The sequence below is a fragment of the Canis lupus genome, chromosome 36 (genome assembly GCF_003254725.2).
Source record: "Canis lupus dingo isolate Sandy chromosome 36, ASM325472v2, whole genome shotgun sequence".
Classification (NCBI taxonomy): domain Eukaryota; kingdom Metazoa; phylum Chordata; class Mammalia; order Carnivora; family Canidae; genus Canis; species Canis lupus.
In genome coordinates, this window is record NC_064278.1 from 5,740,879 (window position 1) to 5,757,829 (window position 16,951).

Genomic DNA, 16,951 nt, shown 5'->3' on the forward strand with positions numbered 1-16,951 from the left:
GATTTTTGACAAGGGTGCCAAGACAATTCAATGCAAAAGAATAGTTCCTGGGACAACAGGATATCTACATGCAAAAAATATACATATATTTTATATTAATAAATAAATATAAACATATATATAGACCCTTTCCTTTTACCATATACAAAATTAACTCAAAATAAATCATAGTCCTAAACATAAGAGCTGAAACTATAAAACTCTTAGAATGAATCATACGAGTATTTCTTCATGACGATGCCTTCTAGATATGCATAAGTGATAAAAAATAGGTAAGTTGTACTTCATTAAAATTAAAAACTTTTGTGCAGGGCACTTGGGAGGCTCAGTCAGTTAAGTGTCTGCCCTCAGCTCAGGTCATGATCCCAGGGTCCTAAGATGGAGCCCTGAGTCAGGCTCCCTGCTTGGTGGAGTCGCTTGTCCCCCTCCATCTGCCTCTCTCCCAACCCTTCCCGCTTTTGCTGTCACAAATAAATAAATAAAATCTTTTTTTTTAAATTTCTGCTATAAATTCTACTATCAAGAAAGTGGTGGTGGGGGAATGCCTGGCTGGCCCAGTCAGTAGAGCTTGATATTCTTGATCTTGAGGCCATGAGTTTGAGCTCTATGTTGGATATGGAGCTTACTTAAAAAAATAAAGAAAATGATGGGAGAAAATATTTATAAATTGTTTATTTAACAAGGAACTTATATCCAGAATATAGAAGAAATGTTTATATAACTCAATAATAAAAAAGATAAATAATTAAAAAATGGGTAAAGAATCTGAATAAACTTTTTTCCAAAGATGATATACAGATAGCCACTAAGTACATGAAATTATGTTTAATATCATTAATCATCAGGGAAATGAAATAAAAATGACATAATTTTTATCAATTAGATACCACTTCATACCTATTGGGATGGCTACAATCAAAAAGAGATAAAAAATGTTGGCATAGATACAGGAAAATTGGAAGGTATAGAAAATGGTATAGTGGCTTAGGAAAACAGTCTGCTAGTTCTTCAAAGGGTTAAAAAAAGACCCAGCAATTCCTCTCCTAGATATATACCCCAGATAAATGAAAATATACATCCACATAGAAACTTGTACGTGAATATTCATAGAGGCTTTATTCATAACCAAAAAAGTAAAAAGAATCTAAAAGGCCATCAAGTGATGAATTGATAAATAAAATACAGCATATCCATACAATAGAATATTGTTGATACCTGCTACAGTGCTACATGCATAAGCCATTAAGCTAAGTAGAACAAGCTAGTCACACAGAAAAATCACATACTGTATGATCTCATTTATATGAAATGTCTAGAACAGGTAATCTGTAGAGACAGAAAGCAGGTAAGTAGTTTGCTGGGAGCTGGGAGAGGGGATAAGGAATGAGGAGGGAGTATTTCTTTTTGGGGTAGTGTAGCTGCACAACCCTGTGACTATATTAAAAGCCATTAAATTATATACCTTAAATGGCTGAATTGTATGGTATGGGAATATATTTTATTAAAGTTTCTGGAGAAATAAGTTGCTAGGCCTATTAAAATTACAAATCGGCCTAAAGAGTGGTGTCATTATAAAGTACACATACCCATTGTTGTCCTGGTTATTTGTACCTTTCACTGATGACTGTCTTCTGAGGCAGTATACTTAAACATCTGCCTGCAGCTAGAAACACTATACATGTGATCTGGTTCTTGCTCGCTGCTCTCTATCACCTCATGTCTCAGGCCCTCTTTGGAAACCTCTCCCCAAGTGTTAAACTGACAATTTTATGGCCAATATGATGGGCAATGGTATATTCCTAAAGTTGCTATACAAAAGGGTCACTTTTTCACTTGGCTTGACAAGTGGCTTCCCTCAGTAATTTCTATTCATGGCCCTACTTCTGAAAAGTCAGAACTTTAAAAACAAAATCCTTTTTATCAGTGGTATTGTAATTAAATATTATTTAAGTATACTGAAGTAATTAAATTAATCTATGGACATGAATTTAACCACTAAGAATTAGATTTAAACCAAATTTGCTGGGTAACCCAGGTGGCTCAGCGGTTTAGCACTGCCTTCAGCCCAGGGTGTGATCCTGGAGACCCAGGATCGAGTCCCCTGTCAGGCTTCCTGCATGGAGCCTGCTTCTTCCTCTGCCTGTGTCTGTGCCTCTCTCTGTGTGTGTGTCTCTCATGAATAAATAAATAAAATCTTAAAAAAAAATAAAAAAATAAACCAAATTTGCTGTTTGCTTGAAATATCTTTCTATATGTCACTCATAGGTCTATGTATTTTAGTAGAAATTTTGTTACTCATACAATTTATAAAAATAAGTTAAGATTAGATTAAAAGGAAGTCTACGGATATGAAAATGCTTTTTAGAATACAGAATACATTTTTAGTTGTTTCTGATAATATAACTAAAAAAGTATATCAGAAGGTAAAATTAAAATCTCTATGTCCTGGGTGTGGTCTCCCCCAATCCCTATGGAACATTGTTTCCTTGATCATTTCCAAGTAAAGCCTAGCCACCTAGTTTCTCTCCATTTTTTCCCCTTCCTAACTTTAAGGGTATTCAAGTGTCATTGGAGATAGGATTTGGATACTTAAGTCCTACTATGATGAACTCATCTTCAACTGGCAACTTAAGTCCTACCTGTTGCTTGATAGCTTAATTTTTATTAACTCATCTGCACATCATAAGTATTTAAGAAAAACCTTACCAACTCTAAGAAAGGTTAAATTGCAAGGAGAAGGCTATTTTTAAACATGGCATGCTCATATTTGATTAATTTAGCTATTTAATATGGCATGCTCATATTTGAGTAACTTAGCTTCTGCCTTTGGCTGTCATTGTCCTATGCCCCTTAGTAAGGCCTACCTCCCTTGAGGCTAAATGTATGCTTTTGATGTGTGATGTTTCAGAGTGACTTTTTTCTTAATTTCGACTTTTATGATTTTCAGGACACCTCCAATTGAGTATTTTTCTAAATAGGTCTTATTTCTGCTATTACTAGGGTCTGTGTCTTAAAAAATTTCATAGTGTGGCACCTGGGGAGCTCAGCTGGTTGAATGGGCCAACTCTTGATTTTGGCTCAGGTCATGATCTCAGGGTCATGGGCACTACCCCATGCTCAGCAAGGAGCCTGCTGGAGCTTCTCTCCCTCTCCTTCTGCCCCTCCCCTGTCACCTCATGAGCATGCCCGCACCCTCTCTCTCTTCTCTCTAAAATAAATGAATGAATCTTTAAAAAAATTTATAGCAATTATACCTTGGACTTGTGTTATTTAGTCCCAATTTCAAATATTCTATCTCACTGCCAGACTGTTCCTCATTTTTCTAACATACAGTCCAAGCCAAAGTTGTAAACCCAAAGGTGCAATGATAATAGAAGTATAATTCCATTCCCACTCATCCCATATACATAGTAGAGATATAAAGTAATTATTGAAGATTTCTTTGGCAGCATGGTCATTTTTAGTTAGTCTTGAATTGCTAGGAGAAATAGTGGAGAAAAGAAATTATTTTCCACCATTTAACTCTAATCTTAGTGGTAAAGGCATTTTAATGGCAGATTTGAGATACAAAAACTGTCTAGTATTTATATAAGTTCTGCTAAGTGTATAATTATCATTTTGTATATTGATAAACATATACTTTGGGGCTCTTGGGTCACTTAGTAGCTGAGCGTCTGCCTTTGGCTCAGGTCTTGATCCCGGTGTCCTGGGATCGAGTCCTGCATTAGGCTCCCCAGGGGGAGCCTGCTTCTCCCTCTGCCTATGTCTCTGCCTCTTTCTCTGTGTCTCTCATGAATAAATGAATAAAATCTTTAAAACAAACAAATATATACTTTGAAGAACTATACTTTTGTAGCTTAATAAACAAGTAGTTCATAATGAGGTATATGAATTTAAATCGAGAAAATCAGCAGATTTACAACTTACTTTCATAAGTTATACCTAATGTGATCCATGAAGCCATATTATTCAAGTGCAGAAGTTGCTCAAGAACAAAGTCATTCTCTTTTTCATCTCGAATACTCAGAACATGTGATTTTGGATCTGTTACATAAAAAATAGTCAATCATTTTAATAATTACTTATCTAGAACACTTTATTTTGGTAGGTTTAAAACATTTATTTCCCAGTTTAATAAACTCTAAAACAATAATGAAAAATAAGACAGACATATAAATATAACTATTTCATTGTACTGGGGCACATGGGTGGTTCAATCAGTTGAGCATCCGACTCTGGTTTCGGCTCAGGTCATGATATTAGGGTCATGAGATCCAGCCCTACATAGGATGCTGAATTCAGTGGGGAGTCTGCTTGAGATTCTCTCCCTGGTCCTCTTCCACTGCCGCTCTCCCCACTCCTGTTCTCTCTCTCAAATGAATAAATAAATCCTTTTAAGAAAATAATCTGTACCAAAATAAATAGATTAAGTTTTCAAATATTTTGTTTTTGCTTTTTTTAGTGAAGAAAAAGAAAATTATTTTATTTAAATTCAATTTGCCAACATACTGTATAACACCCAGTACTCATCCCATCAAGTACTCTCCTTACTGCCTGTCACCCAGTCACCCCATCCCCCCACCTTCCTCCCCTTCTGCAACTCTTTGTTTGTTTCCCTGAATTAGAAGTCTCTCCTGGTTTGTCTTCCTGAAGAGAGAGAATCTTAAGCAGGCTCCATGCCCAGCTCTTCACAGGGATTGATCTCATGACCCTAAGACCATGACCTGAGCCGAAATCAAAAGTGAGATGTTTAACCAACTGAGCCATCCAGGTACTCCAAATATTTTCATATTACATTTAATCTTATAGAATATGGGCAGCCCAGGTGGCTCAGCAGTTTAGCACCACCTTCAGCCCAGGGCCTGATCCTGGAGACCCGGGATCGAGTCCCATGTCGGGCTCCCTGCATGGGACCTGCTCCTCCCTCTGCCTGTGTCTCTGCCTCTTTCTTTCTCTCTCTCTTAATCTGTGTCTCTCATGAATAAATAAATAAAATCTTTGAAAAAAAATTTAATCTTATAGAATAGTGAAAAATTAGCAGCTGAGTAGAGAATTTAAAACATTGATTAACTTAACTTTTTCCCATTTAAAGCTTATTTTGAATTGGTACAAATTTATCCATATTAATAATATACTGCCCAAAACCATAATAAATAAAACCTTTTGGATGGACTGTATGATAGATCTTCCTTTTCTTTAGAGATCACTGTTTATATTAGGGTTAAAAAAGTTTAACATTTCCCAAAGGTGTTCCTCAGCAAATTAGCAGGAATTTCTCAGAAAAAGACTAAATGGATAAAAGTGTCACATTATTGGTTAAACAAAGTTAACGAATTCATTTATAACATATATTAAAGTATATGTTAATGTACATTTGATAATATCCAACAGGAAGCAATGGTGTATAATATTTCTCAATCTTGTTCTTTTTCTAAGGATCCTTTTGTAGAATATCTTTTAAGACTAGTTTCTACACAGCACATTTTGGGAATAATACTTTGATATTTGCCATAGGAAATTCCCAGAGTTCACAGGTCCACTGTTCAGAAGTCACAGATCCTCAGTGGATCTCACAGGGAATATCTGAAGAGTCCTAAGAGTTGAAAGTGTGAAAGTATGAAATATGCATTTCTTTTAAGCAGAGCTGCTTCTTTGCTTTTGACTACTTATATGAGCTTTCGACCCGAAATTCACCTATTTTTACTTTGCCCACAGTCTAGCTTGGTTTAACATCCAGTTCTCAGCTTGCTAGTGTCATTTCTTTTGCTTTTTAAGTAGAACTCATTTGTTTATTCATGTAAAGACAGACTAGTTCTCTAATGGATGGGTAAAGAAGTAATTCTTATATTCTCCGTTTTAACTAGCCACAAATGTTAATACCTTTTCTTATTGATAATGCAGAAAGTAGGAGATAAATATTTTTGAGATCTAGTGCTAATTAGAAAAATTTATAACACACTCAGGTGAGACTTATTTTTTAATGAACATACATCTAATGGCCACATAAGGGACTTACTCAGTTTCTGGCATTCAGAATGAACTTCATCTGGTGTTGTTGCTGTATATTTAGTCTTTGCTATCACAAAATTGTAGCATGAGTTCTGAAATGGTATCCACGGAGTAGATAGAACAGGAGATGGACACTGAACACTGCCAACTGGTTTGATCTCTCTGTCAGTCTCATCTAAGAAAAAAACAGTGGTAAGAATTCTAACTGTAGACATAAATGTTGAATCCTGTTCATGGTAATTAGGCTTGATTTGTAGGGAATATTCAGGAAGCCAATAAATAATAGCCAAATGATGCTTGCTCTGTTTATATTCAAATATAATATGACCTCTTAACTGGGTTTCTGTAGGAAGAAATTTATTTAACATAATTTCTTTCCCCTGCTGTGGAGTGAGTGGGAGAATATAAAACATGAGGTGCTATTAGGTTAAATGTAGTTTCTGTCTTCCTGTACCACCAAATCTCAAATACAAGAGGCAACCTCAGATACTATACAAAGATATTCATAATGGGCATTGAACTATAACTTTGGAAACTCATCTTTAAGTTTCTGGCTACTGATATCTTCTCTAATTTTAGAGTCATATTTTATTTTTTATTTATTTTTAAGGGTACATTTTAATGAAATACATGATTTTCTAAGTTGTTGCTTTAATGAAAACTAACAGAAAATAGTTGAAAATCTGACATCTAGAAAATCTGGTTCTTTAAAAAATTTTAAGAAAAAGCAATACGTTTAAGAAGATGCAAATATAGCTATGCTCTACTCAAAGACAGTCAAACCGATTTAATATGCAGTAGAGACCATTCAGAATCTCTCCCAGCTTACAACTTTCTTTGTCTGGAAAGTAGTATCTTCTCTCTCCTGAAAATGCACAAATGTGGGCCCCTGGTGGTTGTAAAACCACCTTCCTCTGACTAAGGCTAGAGATTGCATACCTTACTCAGTTGGGTATATCAGATTCTTTCTAAGAATTTTGAAAGTGGAATTCAAGGATAGTCAATTCATTGCCAGTTACAGCTATATTTGAAGGCTACAGAGCTGCCTTGTTTTACCATGTGCAGAAAGAAGCAGAAAGTATATAAAAAAAGAGTCAGATCCACAGAGAGAAACAGAAGAGATAGGTGGGAGATAGTATCTCTGGGTTCCTGATTCCATTCAGTTTCTGATTCCCATTCTCATGAAGCTCAGCTATATTCTCATTTTTGACGATCTAAATTTCCCTTTTGGCTGAAGCTAGCTTGAGCTGGTTACTGTGACTTGCAAACAGATTAATCTTAACAGTGACTCTTAAAAAGAAATATTAGTTGTTGATAAGAATTACCAAAAAAATTCCCACAGATAGAAGTTCTTATAGAATATAAACAAAATATATCCAAAATGAGGCTAATAGGGATTTAAAACTCAAAGGTCAATTATCATTATCAACTGACAAAAATAAATATATAACAATGTCTAAAATAACAAATCAGTGACCAAGTACTTAATATATAATAATTCTACCTGATATGAATTTTCACAAATTTTGTTGTAAGAAAGGACATGATTATAATTTCAAAACAAGATTTTACAGAACTACTCCCCACAAATTTCACTATTCATGAGACTGATAATAATTTAAGAACTAAAACATAGCATACTTCCTGGATAGTAGCAAATAGCACCCGGTTGCATATGATCACAATCAGATGTTTTCCAGAATCCATCAATGTCTAATATTACACAGTCTTCAAGTGGTTCATTATTTTTAGCCCAGCGACTAAACTGAAGATGTTTCCCATCTAACCAACCAAAGTTGAGTCCATCCTGTAAGCAGCAGAAATACATTTCAAGTGGCAATACTTCATGTTATCCCTTTTGTATTATTTTGTTCCTCATAGTCCGTCTAATGACCCTTAATTTTACCTTATATTTAACACACAGTTACATAGCACTTATCATGTGCCGGGCACTGTCCTAAGTGCTTTGCAAATATTAACTTACTCAATGTCATGAAAACGATATGAGATGGGAACTACTGTTTCCATTTTACCTATAAGAAAACCGAAGGCATCTAATGTGACCAAGTCCCACAGAATATATACCCCAGTTCTGGGACTCTAATCCAGGCCTTCAGACGCTAGAGTCCACGGTCTGAGCCATTATACTGGGCTGCCACACAACATATCTGGAACTGTTGGTTTTTGGAAGAAACCACATGTAGTAAAACAACGTGTAGTAGTGGAAAGAACATGGGCTCTGGAGCTAAGCATATTTAGTTTGGAATTCTGGCTTAGTCATTCATTAGTTTTTGATTTGAGTTTACCTTGTGGAGTTTCCAACTTGTCATCTATTACGTGAATGTGACACTTAAACCCCTCAGGGCTAGAATTAGTGGGGTAATGTGTAAGACACATCATAGCCAGCTGGCACACAAGAAATGCTACATAAATGTTAGCTCCCTTCCTCCTAACCCTGACTCAGGCCTTGCGGATCTCATCTCACACTGCTGTTTTTACACTTGTCTTTATGGAGAAACTTCCTCATTCATTATATTCTATTGTGCACTCAGAGTCTGTGAACATCCATCCTTACATCCTGACAAGGGCCTGACCACCCACCTATCTTGAAAGAGGCTTTACAGAATAGGTACAGTCTAGAGGATGGACTGCAGGGTACAAACCTGTTTGCGCTCCCCCCTGGTGCTATGAGAGCACCAGGCCTTATGCACTGACCCAACAAACTAAGCTGTTCTGAGGCCAAGGTAATTTTGCAACACTGGTTTCTTTGGAATATTGGGCAAAGGCCATACACAGTATCCTTAGTGAACCATAAATAGCAAACATGCTTAAGTTTCAACACCACCAACTGTTTCATTCTGAAACTGTTCTCCATCAGAGAGTTCCAGGGGTAACTTTGTGGCCAGTTAATCCCAAAGCCCTGTGGCCTCAAATGTGGCCCTTTGACCATGTGATGTTGCTTGTACTTGGTATTACTCTGGGTTCCTTCATCTTTGCACTCACAACTACCCCAGGTACCTGGGCCTTTGGAACTTCTATTCCTTGTAGATAAATCCCTGCACCCCCTATCTCTTTGCTGAATCTGATCTCCTTCAGTCATTCCCTTTGAGGTTTATGCAAACTACCAGATTCCTTGCCTCTTTCTGACATCCACTTAGGACTTGGCCTCCTTGTTCCTCCTGACATTCACTAAGGAGAAGCCCCATGTCTTGCTCTGTCCTCCTGGTCCTAACATTGACCTACGGACATTAATGTTCATGTGAATGACTCCCCAATTCCCAAGCCTTCTTCACTTCTTCTATGTTTATGTACTTCCACTTCTATATACTTAAGTGACCCACTGCCACAGCCACTCTCTGGACTTTAAACCCAGAACTGCCACGGGCCTTAGTTCAGACCAACATGAGCTCCTGCATGAATTTCTACAAGAAATCTCTAGATTACTCACTTCCTTATCCACTCTCTGCCAGTACAATTCTTTCTAAGTAAAAATCTGTTGTTACTACCATGTTTAAAATCTTTCAATACCCTTCCATTGCTTTCAATGTAAAGTTTTATTTATTTGTATCTGGTCATGTTCCAAAGATTTAAGGCAGTTTATGCAGAAATGTAATAAACATGTTAAAGAGTGAAAGGAAAAAGAGAAACATAGGTGAAGATTAAAATAGGGTAGGAAACAAGACCAAAATCCTTAAGTGGAGAAGAAAAAGAAAATGGTATGATCCCAAACATCTTAAAAAATATATACATATGTATATAGAGAAAAACTTGAGGGATATAAACCAAATTATTCAATCTTATTTATTACAAAGTGCTGGGATTACAGGTGATTTTAATTTTCTTTAAAAAAAAGTTCACTATAGGAGAACCTGGGTCACTCAGTCAGTTAGGTGTCTGACTCTTGATTTCCACTTAGGTCATGATCTCAGGGTTGTGAGATGGAGCCCTATATATCAGGTTCTGCAACTGGGTGTGGAGCCTGCTGGGATCCTCTCTCTTCCTCTCCCTCTGGACCTCCCCCCATCCCAACACTCAACCCTATCTGATTTTTTAATTCTTCTCTTTGTCTCTTTTCTTTGGCTGGGGAGATGTGGCAGTTCCTGATTCCTACTCAGTCTTTTACTAGAGTAAAAAGAAGTGCTCAGCTACATATGTTCAGTACAACTTTTTCTTAATATAAACAATACAGCACTAGATCTTTGAACAGTAGAAAGATGACAGTCACTAAAAATTACACACTTCATGAAATTTACTCACTGGAGTAAGATTTTACAATCTCCAGGTTCTTTTTGTCTGATATGAGAAATGCTGTGTGCAACAAAAATTTCACATTTCATCACCCAGTCCTGGCAGTTGGGACTGAAAACTTACATCTTGACTGGAGAGTCCAATCCATAAAGAAGAGTTATGAAGAACCGCCTGCACAGTTAGAAACGCCTGCTGGTAAGGGTCTGTGATGCTCACCAGGTGCATGTTCTCTTTCTGACACTCTCTTAGAGCATCAAACCAAGTCAGAGTCTTCATGATGATTTTGTACAGATTATTTAGATACTTTACAGTATCTGAAGTATTCTGCAAGGTTTGTCTGTTTTCAATTTCTGTGTGTAAAAGAAAAAAAAAACACCCACTCTGCAAGTCATAGGACATTTCTTCAAATTTCTCCACAACGAGTGCTTTAGATGTTACTTATCCATTTATTTTAGATTTTGGTTAGGAGAACTAGGTATGTATGTCTTGCTGTGTATCTTAATATGTAATATGTGTGAGCCACAGCATTTGTTTTCTAAAATTAGAACAAAATTGTTTTTGTTGATCTGATTTAGGAAGGAAAAAAGCTATAAATAAAAGGAGCTGGCAATTAGATTACCATTTCAGGTTGGTGTCAAATACCTCCTTTATTTGAACTCCTTCAACAGGAGAAAATGTTATGTGTTCTCTTACAAAAGATCTCATCAAGGAGAGCTCTGATGAGAAAAATGTACAAAACAACACACAAGAGGTTGTATTGAACTACTGCTTTACAGTACTTCTCTGAGTAAAGCAATTACTAAACAATATGAGACAAATAAGGCATAGGTTGGTTTAATAAAAAGTTCTTTAGAAGTACATGGATTATCTACTTGAGGTTCTCATTACATGACAAAGCTTTTTTTAAAAAAATTATTTGTTAAAAACATTGTAATCAATGAAGACAATGTAATACCTCTAAAAATATCTTTTTGAAAATATGGATGATTCTTATTTTTAAGCCCACATTTTATTTTTATTTGGGCTACAGTAAGGTATATACAGTGACCCATTTATAACACTTCACACCTTTTGTGTGTGTGTGATAAACTTTACCAGAGTCAATTAAATATATTTTTTCTCCTTCTTTCTCCAAGATAGAACGTAAAAACTGAAAAATAAATGCCAGAGTGGAAAAAAGAACAAAATTCAACCATAACTTACTATAATTAGGCAACTCCTATTAATAAATTCCATCTGATACTTAATTTTGATATTTAATTAAGTAAAGCAATGACACTTGAAAAAATCATATTCCATTTGAGATAATGTGACTAACTGAACCAATATGGATTTAGCTATCTTAAAATTTTAGGAAAGCTGTTTATAAATTAATATTAATTCATTTATAAGATTTTTGTGAAAAAATACTGTATTTATCCAACAGCATAAAGTACCATAGATATCTAGATAATAATTTATACCTGAATATTTCTGACAGAGAGATAGAGTGTGGTATTCATTGCAGGCAGTAAAATTCCATGTCCCAGTATAAGGTGATGTTTGGAGGTTGAGCATTAGAGCACATTGGTATCGGGACTCTTCCTCAAAAATCTAAACAAAAAGGCAAACATGTACAAATAATCATGAAACTAACTGTCTGAAGATCCTAGCAAGAGAACTTTATATCCCAAATTGGATTTTTCCTCCTGTAAAAAATTCCATTAAGGAGTTGACCCTGAAATCACAAGAAAATCCTCAAAAACTTCTGAAGCATGGAAAAGGGGCAATTAACTTTAGAAATTATAAAACAAAAACAGTGGCAATATCATTAAATATAAATTCCAAACAGATAAAAGAAAAACTGGTAAAAGTAAGATGAAAACACTATTATAGTAATATTTAACACTCTGCTATCATTCTTGACGTTAGTGTTTTTGTTTTCTTGGGGCAAATATTCCAATAGTGGAATAATGCAAATATGTATTATTAAATGTATTGTGTTTTTTAAAGGAAAGATGAACTAAGAATTGAATACAGTGGATTAGAAAACGAACAAAAATAGATCTCCAAAAAACTAGGATGGAAAAATGTAGTAATATTTGTAAATGTATCTCAAGCAATAGAAGTAGAAGATGGAGAAGAGGGAGGAGAAAACCAATACATACCAGTTTTGTAAAAATCTGAATAAAAAAAAAGTAAAAACACAATCAAAATAAGGCGTGAGGATTTGAAAAGATAATAGCATACACAATTTTATTCTAATACCTTTGAAAATCTAAATGAGGGGCACCCGGCTGGCTCAATCGGAACAGTAGGGAACTCTTGATCTTGAGGTCATGAGTTTGAGCCCCACATGGGGTGTAGTTTACTTAAATATACTTTTAAAAAATCTAAATGAAATAGGCAACTTATCTTGAAAAGAACAAATTAGCATAATTGTTATAAGGAGAAGTAGAAACACCAAAATGTACCAGTAACTTCATTGGAAATTGAAATTTAATACTAGTAGTTCATTTTCAAAACTATATGTGAGATAGCTAAAAGCTTTAAATGAATTATCTTATGTAATTTTCACGTTGTGTTGTACGTATAACAGAATCAGAATTTACAGACAAGAAATTGAGGATTAAGAAAAGGTAACGGGGGCGGGGGTGGGGGGTGGGGGGTGGTGGGGCGGGGGGTGGGGGGTGGGGGGGGGTGGGGCGGCGGCCCCGGGTGGCTCAGCGGTTTGGCGCCGCCTGCAGCCCAGGGTGTGATCCTGGAATCCCGGTTGGGCTCCCTGCAGGGAGCCTGCTTCTCCCTCTGCCTGTGTCTCTGCCTCTCTCTGTATCTCTCATGAATAAATAAATAAACTCTTTAAAAAAGAAAGAAAGAAAAGTTAAGTGAACTTCCATACTAATGATTGAATGAAATTCAAAACCAGACAATGTGACTCTGGAATTTAGGCATTTGACCACTGCACCAAATCCCTTTATTATTAGAGAATGATGTCTGAAAATAACATCACATGATTTTGTAGGTAATTCCCTCAAACTTTCAGGCTGAATAATTCTCCAGGCTGGATTATAATTTCAAAACACAAAGGCAGAAAGCTAGCCAGTTCATCTTATGAAGCTGACATAATCGGGAAAAAAAATCAGACAATATAGCATAAAAAATTAATTCTATGAGCAGAGATGAAAACATTCCCAAATATAATTCTAAGAAGTCCAATTCAGTATAATAGCAAAATAATAATCCATTTGGAGCAACTAGAATCTATGATAAGATAAAGATCGTTTATTATAAATATATGACAATTTTAGTAGACGCTAGAAAAAAAGCTTTGGAAAATTCAGTACTTATTCCTGAACAAAAGTTCTAAATAAGCTAGTTATAGAATGATATAACTTAAAGAGTCAGCATTGGAGTGCCTGGGTGGCTCAGTTGGTTAATCATGGACTCTTCTGCTCAGCTTAGGTCAAGAGCCATGTCAAGCTCCATGCTAGGCATGGAGCCTACTTAAAAAAAAAAAAAAAAAAAAAAAAAAAAAACCAAAAAGACCCTGAAAAACGCCCAAAGAGTGAGCATCATAAATAACAATGAGAGACTGCAGACAATCCTACAAAATCTAGATCAAGTCTAGGATGGTAGTTATTTCTTCTGGTACTATCACAGTTCTAGAAGTCCTACCACATGTAGTGAAGCATAAACTAGTATTTGAAGATTATGATTATCTAAGTAAGAAACCCCAAAAATCTAGTGAAAAACTCTAGAAGTAATAAGAGGTTTTAGTAAGATGGGTGCCTGTGAAATAATACATAAAAATACCCAAACAACAGCTTCTTACATATCAGTGAGAAAATCAAGAAAAAATCTGTCATTCTCAAAGGCAATGAGACAGAACTACAAAAATTTCACGTGGGCTCTAAAGGAAGACTTGAATAAATGGATATACCATATTCTTGAGTTAAAAGATTAATAAAAAGATGTTAACTGTCCCTAAAATGTTGTCAAATTCTCATCAGAAGTTTGTTTAATTGTTTGGGTTGGAGATTGGCCAAACAATTATAGTTTGGAAGAATGGACAGGAATAGCTAAAACCATTTTTTAAAGGTATATATACAGGATAATTATTCCTATCATATTTTTTAATATGCAAAATTATAGTATTTAGATCAGTGTCATAGCTACATAAGAGTATATTTCATACACTCACACTTTATGTAAGATAAAGGAGGCATCCTATATTGCTTTTAACAAGTTGAAGTATATGCAATAAATGGTGTTTGACAGGATTAGGGAAAAGCATGAAGTATTCAATTGACAACATACACTATATACCATGGCTGTATCATGCAGTCAGGAAAAAAAGGCAAAGAAAATATAGGCATATATTTAACTAACATCTACACGATGAAATTTCTAACCTAAAAAAAATGGAGGAGAAAAGAGAAATAAATATATTTGAATGTACACACATGCAAAAAATCAAAGCTTACTTCTATAATATTTTTGGTATTCTGCGCTTAAGAAAAAAACCTACAGGAATATTTTTCATAAACACAAGAAACAAAGAGTCAGCATGTTTAATATTTACATAATTGTAAAATCAATAAGAAGTACATGAAGACAAAAGAAAATACATGAAGGCTTTGAAAAATATTGAAAAAGAATAAGAATATTCATACTTGATGAAATTCAAGGTACTATTGAACTTACAGAAGTTTGTTTTCATTAGATATCAGAGAAATATAAAGAAAAATATGATTGATATATTTAAATTACCAAATTAGCAAGAATTTTTAAAAGACAATGACCCTTAGAGGTAACATAGTAGAGAAGCTAAAAACACGGGTTCTGCAGTCTCATGGACCTAGTCACGACTGCATGCGTGACTGCATGACTGGGGACAAGTTACATGACTCCAGTTTCTACATTTCTTAGAGGCAGAATAACAGACCTTTTCACATCTGTTGTGCAGATTAAATGAAATAATGCAAATGATGCATTAGCAAAGTGCCTGACACATATTAGTGATCAACAAATGTTAGAAATTATTAATATGTTGGAATGGATAGAATGGCAATTATAATATATTACTGACAAATATAAAAACTCATAAACCTTTCTGGAAAGCATTTGGTGAATAGAGTTTTATAACTACTTTATCTTTTGATCTGGCTTTGACTTCCAAAATCTATCTTAAGGAGGTAATCTGAATATAACCAAAGATTATGCACAAAACTGTTCATTGTAATGCTATTTATAATTATGTAAAAATAGAAACAACCTAAATACTCAGCACTGGTTGGAAAATAATGGCATACCATTAAGAAATATTGCACAGCTATTAAAATGCTTATCAAGTACATCTTTTAATGGTATAAGAAACTATTTACAATACTAAATGAGAAAAGTAGACAATGGTATATATACCATTTTATATACATTATGATATTATCTATGTCAGAACAATAATATATGAAAAAGCCCTAGAAGAAAAAATGCTGAAATACTTACTGCAATTTCCTAGATTAGGGATCAAATATGGTTTGAGACTCATTTAGTTGGCTCACATATGTGATAATGGACTAAGATAAGATAGGACGAAGAGAATAAACTAGATAAAGTAGAATAAAAAGAAAATATCAATGTGTCTACCATCACCCTCAATCAATTTTTAGAATATTTTTATCACCCCCAAAAAGAAATGCCATTACCTTTTAGGCATCACTCCCAATCCTTCTTCCTTCTTAGCCTCTGGCAACCACTAATCTACATTTTATCTTTGAAGATGTGCCTACTCTGAATATCTCATATAAGTGGACTCATACAATAGAAACCTCATTCTTAATCCAATAATCTATATAAGACTTGGGTATTTCACAGAGCTATACAGGTTTGTGTGTGTGTGTGTGTGTGTGTGTGAGAGAGAGAGAGAGAGAGAGTGTGTGTGTGTGCGCACATATATGCACACAGCAGAAGTGGGTGGTGGGGGCAGAGGGAAAGGGAGAGAGAATCTTAAGCAGGCTCCATGCCCAGCCAGAGCCCGAGTGGGGGCTTGATCTCATACCCTGATATCATGACCTGAGCTGAAATAAAGTCTGATGGTCAACCGACTGAGCCACTCAGGTACCCTGAGCAATTTAGATTTCTGATTTTAAAAACTTACATTTGTTGGTATTTTCAACCTCCCACCAACTACTAACGGGTGAAAGTTACTGTATGTCAGTTCTCTGTTATCTGTCCATTTGTTTATCTTTTCATAGGCAGTCCAGCGCAAACCAATCCATAAAGTAGCCTCCATATCCGGAAATAAGGATGTAATGAAATCTGTCAGAAAGAGATTTTTTAAAAGTATTTACTTATTCAAATTATAGATACACCAAAAAAATCTCATCGAATACTTCCTCCTTATCTACAACGATACTCTTTTACCTATTCTGTAATAAAGTAATTTAATAAGAATTTTTAAATATGCTAATTCCCCAAAGCCTCTCAGAACTAACTTGGCCCCCATATCAGAATAAAACATGTTTCCAAAACAATTCTGTTACCTTGTTCTATCTGGCTCAGCACTGAAGGAAGGGTGCCACCATAAGTGTGACAAGTATCACTTGCTTGGGAAAATGTGAGAGACTTCGGTTTGATTTTTAGAAAACACTGCAAACAAAAAACATAAATGAAGCATAAGATTCCAAGCACCGAAGAGCTCACATAGGAAGTAAAT

The 16,951-nt window shown here is 35.2% G+C and overlaps 1 protein-coding gene across 2 annotated transcripts in view; it reads right to left on the minus strand.

Moving 5' to 3' along the window:
• LY75 (lymphocyte antigen 75) overlaps positions 1-16,951 on the minus strand; it is a 124,430-nt gene that overhangs the window by 50,981 nt on the left and 56,498 nt on the right. For both annotated transcript variants that reach the window (XM_025471109.3, XM_025471108.3), the window contains exons 22-28: positions 16,779-16,884; positions 16,394-16,554; positions 11,721-11,850; positions 10,381-10,607; positions 7,651-7,816; positions 6,017-6,184; positions 3,928-4,044 (exon numbers count right to left, since the gene is read on the minus strand). In XM_025471109.3, coding sequence (XP_025326894.2) covers positions 3,928-4,044; positions 6,017-6,184; positions 7,651-7,816; positions 10,381-10,607; positions 11,721-11,850; positions 16,394-16,554; positions 16,779-16,884 — 1,075 coding nt within the window. The remainder of the gene's footprint in view (positions 1-3,927; positions 4,045-6,016; positions 6,185-7,650; positions 7,817-10,380; positions 10,608-11,720; positions 11,851-16,393; positions 16,555-16,778; positions 16,885-16,951) is intronic.